This window comes from Hemitrygon akajei, chromosome 18 (assembly GCF_048418815.1).
Source record: "Hemitrygon akajei chromosome 18, sHemAka1.3, whole genome shotgun sequence".
In the NCBI taxonomy this organism is placed as follows: Eukaryota; Metazoa; Chordata; class Chondrichthyes; order Myliobatiformes; family Dasyatidae; genus Hemitrygon; species Hemitrygon akajei.
The window spans coordinates 39479516-39493222 of NC_133141.1; the positions used below are offsets into that span (position 1 = coordinate 39479516).

General features: G+C 41.8%; 1 protein-coding gene across 12 annotated transcripts in view; it reads left to right on the top strand.

Moving 5' to 3' along the window:
- The window catches only part of LOC140741337 (thyroid hormone receptor alpha), a 502247-nt gene that overhangs the window by 392112 nt on the left and 96428 nt on the right, over positions 1-13707 (top strand). For all 12 annotated transcript variants that reach the window (XM_073071448.1, XM_073071435.1, XM_073071445.1 and 9 more), the window contains one exon: positions 7751-7851. In XM_073071448.1, the coding sequence (XP_072927549.1) occupies positions 7751-7851 (101 nt within the window). The remainder of the gene's footprint in view (positions 1-7750; positions 7852-13707) is intronic.

Genomic DNA, 13707 nt, shown 5'->3' on the forward strand with positions numbered 1-13707 from the left:
TTAAATAATTGAAGCAAGCTCACTCATGAAAGATATCAAGCCAGGAAATTGGAATCTGTGAAGCAGAAAGGGATTGTTTAAATTTCGTGTTGTCTATTCATAGGAGGAGGAATATCAGAATCTTTGGAATTGAACAACAATGTACTAGACCTGTGAACCACAGAGTACATGGTACAATCTGGATTATACACTTGGAGGTGGAAATTCATTTTTGACTGCTTGTCCTCTCTGTTGTAAAAGCCTGTCGCATTCTGCTTCTGAAAGTTGATTTACAGTAGCTGAAGTCAATGGAGCCAATATTTGGAATTTAAATGTAATCCACAGATACTACATCACATATTTAACTTTTATCTGTCTATACTTCTCACTACCTCAGTAAAGCTGCCAGCATAATCAAACACTCCACCCACCCGAAACGTTCTCTTTCCTCCCCCCTCCCATCAGTCAGAAGATTCAAAAGTCTGAAAGCACATATCACCAGGCTCAAGGGCAGCGTCTATCCCATTGTTATCAGTCTTTTGAACTGATCTCTTATACAATAAGATAGATTCTTGGCCTCACAATCTACCTTATTCTAGTTTAATGCACTGTGTAATGATTTGATCTGTATGAACAATATGCAAGACAAGCTTTTCACTGTATCTTGGTATATGTGACAATGATAAACCAATACAAAAAACACACAAAACCATGCAACACAGGATGAATTTCTACTGCAGTCTAAAGCTGTTGATAATACATATTATAGACAGTGCAAGGGTGTTGGAGGGAGTGGACGTTCATCGAGGTGGTGTTCAAATAAATGATTTACCATGGATGGCATTGAACTTCTTCAGTGTTGCCTGGAGTTATCCTAATTTGTCTTGTAAGTGATGGAAAAAAAGACCAAGATATCATCATAACATAGAATTAAGTTCCTCCTTATTGGCATCCTGTGGAAATTCATGAAGGAGATTTTGGCTATACTGCTACTGTTGAAAGTCAAGAGGAGCCAATCAGCTGTATATTGATGTGCTAATATGCTCCAGACATTGCATTGAATCATCCCAAGGTTTTGTACATAATTCAGTATCTGAAGAAAAGCAAATGACACTGATCCCTGTGCTAATATCAGCATAAAGTCCAGCATTTCACCTTACAATGGAAGAAATGTTATATATGAACTCAGTTAGCCATGTTTCACCAGACTTATATAATCATATAGCACAGAAGAAGGCCCTTCAACCTACTGAGTCCGTACCGACCATCAAACGCCCAATTGCACCGATACTACTCTGATCACATTTAATTCTCCCCCTCACTGCCTCTCAACCCCTCCCAGATGCCACCACACACTAACGCTCTAGAGAAATTTTACAGGAGCCAATTAGCCTACCGACCCTTTATTTTTCTGGAAGAAGCTGCAAAGGGTTGCAACTTAGCCAGCTCCATCTTAGGCAATAGTCCCAGTAGCATTAAGGACATCTTCAAAAGGAGGCATCCATTATTAAGGAACCCAGTCACCCAGGACGTGCCCTCTTCTCATTGCTACCATCAGAGAGGAGGTGCAGGAGCCTGAAAACACACACTCAAAAGTTTCAGGAACAGCTTCTTCCCCTCCACTATCAGATTTCTGAATGAACCAAACCGTAAACACTGCCATGCTGTTTTTGTCCTTTTCTGCACTGCTTATTTAACTAAATTTATATGTAGACAGGTAGTCCCCGAGTTTCGAACGTCCGACTTACGGACAACTCGTACTTACAAACCGAGGAAGGAGAACGCCGTCTGCCATTTTTAGTTGGATCGCGACGCCATCCGCCATTTTAAGTCCTTGCCGTTGACACTGTGTTGAGTGTGTAACTTTGTATTTGGCTTAAATTTTTCTTAGCAAGATTCAGCCTGAACCCCCCCCCCCCCCCCGGTTCCAGTCGGCTGGTGGCACAGTGAGATCAGTGCCAGGCTGGAGAATGGAGGTTCCCAAGTTCGATCCAGTGACAGACCGCTCCCGTGCCAGGTTGATGTCGATCCAGTGACTCCCGTACCATCCGTGCCGGGTTGATGTCGAGCTTGCAACTTGACATCGTTAAAAAAAACACTGCCACCTCCAGTTTAAATTCCCACGCGGAATATTGTGGAGGATCAAATACCCAAACCCAGCACAGCCCCCACTTGTCCCATTTAACCTGTCTCAGTGCGGACCCGGGGAATTCAGTGCAGTGGTCCTTAGGACCCAGCGGACCTCGAGAGCCAGCACAGCTCAGGACCCGCCGCCCGTAGTGTTTCTGTTCCGTTGATGGGAAGCGATCGCGATTCAAAATAAAGTGGAAAATATAAAGTGATCGGAAAGAGGTGAAATGCCACCGGTCATTAGAAAAGCGTTAGGCTACAGTCGGTCAATAATCGGAACAATTTTAAAGGATAAAGTGAGAATAATGGAGCATGTGAAAGGCCCTGCCCCGATGAAAGCTACAATTATTACTAAGCAACGCAGTGGATTAATTATTGGAATATATACATTTCTTAAGTGTTTTATATGCATAGAAAGGTAAAATATATACTATATATTAAGACAAACTTTTGACTAACTGATGCTAAATAATACCGGATGTACTTGTTCTGACTTACGTACAAATCCGACTTAAAGATGGACTCAGGAACAGAACTCATTCGTAGCCCGGGGACTACCTGTATATTCCTTATTGTAATTTATAGCTTTTTTTATGTTTTACACTGTACTGCCGCCAGAAAACAACAAATTTCACAACATATGTCAGTGATAATAAACCTGATTCAGATTCAACACCCATGCTTTTTTGAGATGTGGGCAGGAACAAGAACACCCGGCAGAAGCATAGCCACAGGGAGAACATGTGAACTCCGCAGAGACAGCACTGGAAGTCTGAATGGAACCCAGGTGACTGGAAGAGTGAGAGAGCAGCTCTACTAACCTGAGTAACTCTTGCCCCATTTCTTTGAGTCAAAATGATTATTCGTAACCACGTTCAGCTACTTCATGAATGACCTTTATCGTAAGGTCACATGTTAGGTTGATGAGGAGAGATTTACCTAATCGGTTGCTTTAAAGCTACACTCCCTTTGTTTACACAACAAGCTATTTACCAACTGTCATCTCATGACCAGACTACCCGTCTCATTGAAACCCCATTACTATTCAAGATTTTATTTTGTTCTTCAATTAAAATGTTATTCTTTGTGTAGGTTCCAGTGCGTCATTCCACCTGGGATGCTTGTGATCTTAGTACCTTTTAGATTAACATATATCAAGACTATCTGATATGGTAGCATGTTTATCTCTTGCACCTGCTGTTGCTCTTATATTAAAATCCCTGAGGAGAAAAATATCAGAGATGCAGTAATTAGGTTTCACTGAATTGTAGCTACTTTGAAATTTAACCTGTGCCTGAAGATAATGGGAATTACTAATAATTCTCATGAGGGATACTGATCAAGCGACAAGCCTTGCAGCTAACATCTTTTAATGAGGAACATTGATCTTCGGATCAATTCCCAATCTTAACCAATGATACTGGCTGTAATATTATGGTGACCACATTGAAATGTACCACTCAATCTCCACAGCATATTGATTGTTTTATCCACAAGAGATTCTGCAGATGCTGGAAATGAAGGGTAACACAAACTCAAAATGCTGAAGGAACTACTAAGCTGCTGAGTTCCTCCAGCATTTTGTGTGTGTTGACAGATTTATCCATCTTGTTTGCAAACCGCTACATTGCTCTCATTCCAAAGCTTCTTCTGACTCCCAATACACCACTGAAGTCTGAGATACTCCTTCAAAGTCCCTCCATCTTGTTACATCTCCAGACAGTCTACAAAGTAGACCTTCAGTCACCTTTGTGCTTTAAAGAGGGTTTCTAGCTGGTGGTAGGTTAGATTGGTTTTTATATTATGCATCATTTGAGCAAGCAGGAGAATCAGAATGGAAGATGCCAACCATGTGCACTTGTACATTAAACACAAGAGATTCTGCAGATGCTGGAAATCCAGAGCAACACACACACAAAATGCTGGAGGAACTCAGCAGGTCAGACAGCATCTGTGGAGAGGAATAAACAATCGGTGTTTTGGGCTGAGACCCTTCATCAGGAGTGTAAAGGACTGGGAAGAAACCAGAATAAGAATGTGTCGGGAGGGGAGGGAGTACAAGTTGACAGGTGATTGGTGAAACCAGGTGAGGGAAAAGGTGGGTGGGTGGGAGAGAGGCAAACCAAGACCACGATGAAGACACACTCAGATTGGAGAAACATCGCCTCATGTTTCATCTGGGTGAAACCTGACAGAATGACCATCAGTTTTTTCTAACTTACAGTAATTTCTCTCCCCCTTCCTTCTTCCCTATTTTCCATTCCCTTCGTTCTCTTTCTCACCAGCCCATCATCTCCCCCCGGTGTCCTTCTCCTGCCCTTTCTCGCATGGAACACTGTCCTCTCCAATCAGATTCTTTCTTCTCCAGCCCTTTACCTCTTCCACCTATCACCTCCCAGCTTTTTACTTCCTCCTTCCTCTCCTCCCCACCACCTTCTCCCTCTCTTGGTCTCACCTATTAAACTCGCAGCTTGAAGTGCATTTGAAATGAATTAGTTTGCAATACATGTTGGTATAACGAGAGGAGACACAAGTGACTGTTGATACTGGAATCTGGAGCAACAATCAAGATGCTGGAGGAACTCGATGGGTCAGGCAGCATCTATGGAGGGAATTGGACAGTTGACAGTTCAGGTCAAGGCCTTTCATCTGGACTGAATGATAAAGGGGAGATAGCCAGTGTAAGGAGATGAGGGGAAGAAGTGAAGCAAGGGGGGGCACAGCTGTGTAGTGGTTAGTGCAATTGCTCCACAGCACCAAGGATCGAGGTTCAATTCCTGCCACAGTCTATGAAGAGTTTGTACGTTCTCCCGTGACTTTGTCGGTTTCCTCTGGCTGTTCCAGTTTCCTCCCACAGTCCAAAATGTACGGGTTAGTAAGTTGTGGGCATGCTATGTTGGCGACACTTGTGGGTTTGCCACCAGCGCATCCTTGGACTGTGTTGATCATTGACACAAACGATGCATTTCACTGTATGTTTCGATGTTTTGATGTACATGTGACAAATAAAGCAAAGCTTTTAAGGAACTGGCAAGTGGTAGGTCAATCCAGGTTATGAGGAGTGATAAGCAGAAGGAGGAAGGGAGAATGGAGCTAGTGACAAGAGACTGGGAGATGATAGGTGGAGGCAACAAAAGGCTGCCGATGGCAGAATCTGATAGGAGAGGAAAGTGGACCATAGAACCATATAGAGGAGATGGGGTGGGCAGAGGGCAACAGTGGGGGGGGGGGTGGGTGAGGTTGATGAACAGATGTACCTTGAAACACGTATCCATCACAACAAGCCATTTTATGACTGAAAATAATGGACAGGTGTGTCTTGATATTGAAAGAAGGTATAACGGGTAAAAGTGATACCGAGGTCCTTTCACATTTTCCCATTTATATTACTATTACACCATTGCTACCATGACAAATGGCAAAATCTTAGTGACTGTTATGTCAACAAATATCAAATATGAAATCAAAAAATAAGGGAAACTGTTGGCCAGTTAGTCAACTTCTACAATGAACAATGAGTAATTAATGTCTTAGGCCCTAATACATTGGCTAACAATTCCAAAAGCATCAATCTTTTTTGCTTGCTGTGCTGGAAGTTCGCTGATATTTCTGGCACGTTCTCTTTTCCCTCAAGCTTTAGACTTGGATCTTAATTCCTTCAGTGAAGAATTCCTGGCAGAATGGAGCCTTTTTAAATGGACATTCTTTTGGGCTTTTGACTGCTATTTGAATGGAACCTTAATTGGATTGCTGGTCTCCAAAGTTCACTTAGATACCAATGGAGGCACTGTGGGTTCTTAGCCATTTGTTTAATGAGCCTTGTAGTTCTGGTTGACGTGAGATAAAAACCACTTCAATTAATAACAGTCCCTTTGAAGTGCCGTTTATCTTTGCAAGTGTTTCTGATGGAAGTCCATGAACCTGATGTCAGTTCATTTTAATTGTGTCTCCATTGGGTTCACTGAAATCTCACACCCTTTGAAAGCATAAGAACTATTCTTGGAGCAATTACAGCACGGGTTAAACTGATTGAACTCGCCCTATTATTTTTTCCCCAGGCAGACAAGCATTGCCGGAATGAATATAGCTTTAAAAAGATTAATGCCAAGCACAACAAAGGAGTCTGTTTGGATGGCACTTCAACACTTAACCAATTTGCATGCCACAGCTGCAATGTATATTCAAGGATGCTCTGGAATATTCTGTTTACAATTTATATCAATGGAATCATATGTAAAACAGCATTCCTGATATTACCCAGTCCCGATAAAGGGTCTCGGCCCAAAATGTCGACTCTGTGTTCCTCTCCATAAATGCTGCCTGACCTGCTGAGTTCCTCCAGCATTTTGTGTGTGTTGCTCTGGATTTCCAGCATCTGCAGAATCTCTTGTGCTGGTAGTATTTCTAAATTGGCTGATGACACGAGGCTGGATTATGAGTTGTGAGGAGGATGCTCTGGCTATTTAGACATTGAGTGAGTGACAAGTGCGTTCCAAATGAAGCAAAATGGGATATTCAACAAGCCTGTGGATATGGTATTGAGATGAACAATAGGTCAAATAATCTACTTCAGCACTTTGTTTTTTATATTGTTTCTACATTTCTAGCATCTTGCCAGCTCCATAGTTTCATTGCCAGTTCCTCGCAAACCCGTGGTCTGTACCATCTGGATGAACAAGGGAAGCTAACACATGGGAAAGCCACAGAGTTCCCCTTGAGGCACACACTTCCCCAACTTCGACTTTACAACATTGTTTCTTCATTGTCACAGGGTCAGAATGTTGGAATCCCTATCTAACTAGACAGACTCAAAGACAGCTTCTATCCTGCTGTTATCAGATGCTTTAACAGACTTCTTATGTGCTAAAAGATGAACGCTAGCTAATAGATTATTTGCATATCTATTTCTTGTGCTGACCTACCTCTGATTTTCTATAAATCTACTAACACCTGGCATAAAATTCAGAGACAGCCTACAGTTTTGTCCCTTACTCCGCTGATCGCTTACTCCTGCCTCAACTGATCAGTTACTGAAAATCTCTTACATATTGTGATAGTTTAACTCCCAACTATTCAACAAACCTGGCATATTGTGTGGGCTTCAGTGAAAACTTACATCTCTGTGAGGTAGGGAAACTTTTCTCTGATCTCAGCTATTCAACATCAGCTATGGTCGTACTCCCTCCCAGACATTCAGTTGCAGTGGATCTGAAAATGTGAAGATGAGTAGATCAGCATTTAGTGCTGATGACGCGTGCATGAGAAAATATCCAGCTTGTAATTCTCAAATATTATTTTGGATTAGAAAATCTCCAGCTTGCAATTCTCAAATGTTATCTTGGGACTGCTTAAAACCATCTATCTACATTAACTTCTGTTTTTTAGTTTATGTCCAATTGCCAGCTTAAGTTTGGGCTTTTTGCACACAGAGCCAATTGTGTTAAGCACAAAAGTCCAATGGAGGGTGCTATATACAGTATATTCTCCTGCTGTACTCGAAATGGCTAACCCTTTACTTTTCAACTCACCCCTACTTCCAAGCTGTCCATTGAAAGGTAACAGCCATGCAGTCTCCACCCGTTCAATTTCGTACTGTGGCTCTGTGTTCTGATTCTTTGTGTTTCTGATTCTTTCCTTTCAGGGTACATTCCCAGTTATCTGGAGAAGGATGAGCCCTGTGTGGTCTGTGGTGATAAGGCGACCGGATACCATTACCGCTGCATCACATGCGAAGGCTGTAAGGTGAGAATTATAATGTGGTTTACAACATCATGCAAGACGAGTATTTTCCTCAAACTCTTTTCTTTCCCACTGTGTCATGATGGAAGACTTTCTTCCCCCACCCCATCAGGCAGAAGATACTAAAGTCTGATAGCACGTACCACAGGCTCAAGGACAGCTTCTACCCCACTGTTATTAAAATGTCTCTAGTAAAGATGAACTCTTGACCTCAAAATTTACCTCATAATGATTGTCCTCATTGTCTACGTGCACTGCACTTTCTCTGTAGTTGTTGCACTTTATTCTGCATTGTTATTGTTTTACCTTGTACTTCCTCAGTGCAATATGATGTATATGAACTGTATGCAAGACAAGCCATTCACTGTAACTCAGTACACGTGAACATAAACCAATTCCAATTAAAATTTTCTTTTCCCTTGGCTACAAAGTTTTGGGTGTTTCCTCACCTATGTAGCTCAGTGATATAGAACATAGAACAGTACAGCACAGAACAGGCCCTTCGGCCTAGGATGTTATGTCAACCTTCCAACCTACTTCAAAGTCAATCTAACCCTTCTCTTCCACAAAGCCATCAATTTGTCTTTCATCCATATCCCTATCTAAGAGTCTCTTAAATGCCTGTGATCTATCTGCCTCTACCACTACCCCGGCAATGCCTTCCACACACCCACCAGTCTCTGTGTAAAAAAAAACACCTCTGACTTCCCACCCCCCCACCCCCCCAGTAATGCTCACTCACATTAGTGATGGCTTATACTGAGAATGCAGTTCCAGAGAAGGCAGATTTGGTGTCAAAAGTAAGTGAGTGTCCTTCACCCAGGAACTGCTAGAACAGATTTCAGCCTTGGGGATGTCACACTTACATCTATCTTCAACACATTAATATGTGCTTTAAATTCATTCATGAGATGTAACCTCTGCATGCCACCTTGGCTCAACAGAGGATCACTTTTAGTAATAGACGAAGACAACCGCGCTGCTCCAAAGAGCGCTATATGAGGTCATTCTTTCCCTCGGCCATTAGACTCTATAATGAGTCAACCTGTAGCCGGGGAAGTGATAACCTCCCCTCCTGTTGGACTTTTTGAGGTAACTTTTTTTTTATTCTTTCTTACTTCACCTCTTCTAGTATTTGTACATTAGTGTGTCTGTGCACTTGTAATGCTACTGTGACACTGTAATTTTCTTTGGGATCAATAAAAATATCTATCTATCTACTTGTAGTGTTAGGAAGGTCAGCATTTTATGGCCCAGCTCTTGTCAATCTACATGGCTTGCTAGATTATCTCAAGAGTATTTGAGAGTCAGAGACATTGACCTAGGCCAAAAATCACATACTTAGACAAGTCAGGGTAAGAACAGTAAATACCCTTCCCTAACATCTGTGTATTTATATAGAAAAGCAAAAACCTGCAAAGAAAGAGAGCTTAAAATAAAAGCAGATAAGACCATAAGACATAGGTGTAGAATCAGGCCATTCAGCCCATCTAGTCTGCTCCACAATTGCATTATGGCTGATCCCGGATTTCACTCGATGCTGGAAGTATTCAGCAGATATTGCAACGTCTGTGGAGAAAGAAATAGAACTAGCATTTCAGGTCACCTACCATTCATCAGAATGTTAATCATCAGAAACTTTCACCAGTTCTAATTAAAGGTCATCAACCTTAAGCATAATATTGCATATCTCTCCACAGACACTGCCAGACCTGCTGAGTATTGTCAGTTTTTAGCCATTCATATTGCAGCCTTGCAGAATCTAACAGTACAAAATTCCCTCAATATTACCCCAGATATTCAGCCTTGATTTTTAGTGTTAAGTCAGTAGAGATACACCAAAACCCATAGCCATCAGAATCAGAAGTGGGGTGGAAAGCCCTTCTTTCCAGTCAAGGCTCCAAACTCAGTAGTTCATTTGTAGCTTTTCTTATGGGAAAACAAAATGCTATCATGTTAGTCAAAGTTTGTCAATAAGGGCTTTGCAGTAGATATTTGTTCACACTTTCAGTGTTTTTGCAAGTCAAAAACATCGTATAATTAATTAGACATACAGCATTCAACAAGTTGTCAAGAAACTTGACCAAAAGCTTACAGTGAAGCAGCTGCTGGGCCCAACACTTGCCAGGAAGTTGGATCACGTTGGTCTTGTACTGAATTAAGTTCCCACAGTAACCACAATCCAATTGGACTCTGGAAGTATTAGGTAACAGGTTGACCAGTGTCATGTTTTTAAATGATCACCATTCAGTTGAGTTCTCTACTTACAGAAGCCAGTGATGTGGATTTTGACATACTGGCCTATATCAATTATTCCCAGGCACCAACGTCAGAAACCAGAAGCTAACTGGTAATTTTTAAAAAATAATATACCCATGCAGTTTATCTATTTGCATTTCAAAAGATCTTAAAGGCTATTTCCAAAGTATAGATTCAATTACAAGACAAAGCAAGACAAGATTGTTTAATGTCATTTCCACTGCACAAGTGTAAAGGAGAACAAAATAATTGTTACTCTGGATCTGATGCAGCACAAAAAAACACCATACGATAGAGAACACAATAATAATGAAAAATGCACAATAAATATAAATACATAAAATAGCTTATATACTGAGATTGATTGTATGTCCATAAAGTGATGCTAGGCACAGGAGTGTCTGTACATAAGGAGATTGACAAGAACTGATAAAATAGTGGTGATTAGGGGTGTGCTGAGGTGGGTTAGTGGGTGGAGGTGTTGATCAGCCTCACTGCTTGGGGAAAGCAACTGTTTTTGAGTCTGGTGGTCCTGGTGTGGATACTATGCAGCCTCCTCCCTGATGGAAGTGGGGCAAACAGTCCATGTCAAGGTGGATGGGATCCTTTATGATACTATTGGTCCTGTTCTGTATATATGACATCCAGATGAGATCTGTTGCATATAATCCATTGAATAAATTAAGAGATTTTTACAGGAAGTGAGTTCAGTTTTATTGTATGTACTGTATTAGTTCCCCTTATTGGGCTGAGGAGAGATTTGGAGTCTAGTACTGTCAGCAAACCAAGCACCCAAATTTAAGTATTACAGTTCTGGTTGCCCTACTGTAGGAATGATATCATTAAATTGGAGAGAGCACAGAAAAGATTTAGGTGGATTGTACTGGGACTGGAGTGCATGGGTTATATTGGGAGGCTGGATAGGGGGACTTTTTCCTCTGGAGCAAAGGAAGATGGGGAGTGACCTAATAGAGATCTGTAAATTCATAAGGGGCACAGATAAGGTGAATAGCCAAAGTCTTTTCACAGAGTAGGAAAGCTTAAAAATAAAGGGCATAGATTTAACGTGAGAGGGGTAAGATTTAAAAAGGACCCCCAAACAACTTTTTTCCACGCAGAGAGTGGTGCCTATATGGAATGAGCTGCGAGAGGAAGTGCTAGAGGCAGGAACATGGATAGGAAAGGTTTAGAGGGATATGGGCCAAATGCAAGCAAATAAAAATTAAGATAAAGAGTAACATACACACACACACAATGCTGGAGGAACTCAGTAGGTCAGGCAGCATCTCAGAAAATGAATAAACAGTTGACATTTCAGGCCAAGACCCTTCATCAGGTCTGATGGTCTGATGAAGGGTCTCGGCCCAAAACATCGACTGTTTATTGACTCTGTAGATGCTGCCTGACCTATTGAATTCCTTCAGCATTTTGTGTGTGTTACTCTGGATTTCCAGCATCTGCAGAATCTCTTGGTGCTTAATACAAAGATTAGTGTATTTTTGTCAGGTGTACAGTACATCTAAACATACAGTGTAGTGCATTGTTTGCGTAAAATCAAATCAACAAGGATTGAACTGGGCAACTCACAAATATCACCACGCTTCCAGTGCCAACATAGCATGCCCACAACTCACTAACCCTAACCCGTACATTTTTGAAACGTAGGAGGAAACTGGAGTGCCCGGGGAAACGCACACTCTCACAGGGAGGATGTTCAAACTTGTTGCAGAGAGCAAAGGGAATCGAACTCCATTGTTATAGCTGGCTGCTATGAAGCACTGCACTAACCACAAGGCTACTGCGCTGCCCAGTTAGATGACTTGGTCTTTATGGAAGAGTAGAGCCAGAGGGCCTGATTCCATGCTGTATAACTGTATATGACCTAAAATAAAAGGCTAACTGGAAATGGTGAAAGCCTGGAGTTCAGTTGCACTGGTGCCAAACTAATAATCTCACAAAAGATCCTAAAATCCTCTTTTTCAAAAGTTCTTGAGAAATTTATGCACTCTTGGAATGCCATATGAAATGTTAAGTTGAGGCCCCTTTCTGTTTCTCAGGAGACATAAAAGATCGAATGGCATTATTTCAAAAAACAGCAACATAGTTCTGCCTGCTGTTCAGCCAGTATTTATCCCAGACTTAATATTACCAAACATTGGATGATATGACCTTTATTGTATTGCCTTTGGTGGGAGTTTGCTGTGCACAGGTTGGCTAAGTTACCTACATAACAACAGTGAACACTCTTCAAAAACACTTAATCGCTTTGGAATGTCCTAAAAGAATACAAAAGACTCCATATAAATATAAATCTTCCCAGTTTTTTTGGAACCTAGTTGATTAGTGGAACAGGCCCAAGTGCTGAATGACTATGCAAAGACAATGTTCAGTCTCTGATCTGAGCAAAAGCATCAGTAGAAATATTGGAATAGGCCAAAGAAATACTGTCTTATTTTGCTTTGTAATGTCTGGCATCTGAACATCTCACAGATTCTACACAAACAGCAGTGAAGCACTTGAAACTTAGAGGAAAGTAGTGGATACTTGAAGAGATGAACAATTTACCTCCTGAAGTTACTTTGAATGTTAGGTCATACATAGATAGATAGATACTTTATTGATCCCAAAGGAAATTACAGTGTCACCATAGTATTACAAGCGCACAGATACACAAATATTAGAAGAGAAGTAAGAAAGAATAAAAAATAAGTTACTACAAACAGTCTAACAGGAGGAGGTCATCACTTCCCTGGCTATAGGTTGACTCATCATAGAGCCTAATGGCAAAGGGTAAGAATGACCTCATATAACGCACTTTGGAGCAGCGCGGTTGTCTTAGTCTATTACTAAAAGTGCTCCCCTGTTCAGCCAGGGTGGGATGCAGAGGGTGAGAAACATTGTCTAGAATTGCCAGGATTTTCCGTAGGGTCCTTTGTTCTACCACAGCCTCCAGTGTGTCCAGTTTGACTCCTATAACAGAGTCAGCCTTTCTAATCAGTTTATTGAGCCTGTTGGCATCACCCATGTTGATGCCATTGTCCCAGCACACCACCACATAGAAGACTGTACTGGCAACAACAGACTGGTAGAACATGTGAAGGAGAGGCCTGCACACTCCAAAGGACCTCAGCCACCTCAGGAAGTAGAGGCGACTCTGGCCCTTCTTGTACACAGCCTCTGTGTTGGTGCTCCATTCAAGTCTGTCATCCAGGTGCACCCCCAAGTACTTGTAGGTCCTCATCACATCTGTGTCCTCACCATCAATAGTAACAGGGAGCAGTGCAGGCTAAGTCTTCCTAAAGTCCATCACCATCTCCTTTGTCTTACTGATGTTGAGCTGCTGATGATTCAGCTTGCACCATTTGACAAAGTCCTCCACCAGGGCCCTGTATTCATCCTCCCATCCTCCCTTTATACACCCAACGATTGCTGAGTCATCAGAGAATTTCTGCAGATGACATGACTCAGTGTTGTATCTAAAGTCTGAGGTATACAGGGTAAACAGGAAGGGAGCCAATACAGTCCCCTGTGGGGCCCCAGTGCTGCTTATCGCCATGTCTGACACACAGCTCTGAAGCTGCACAAACTGTGGTCTGACAG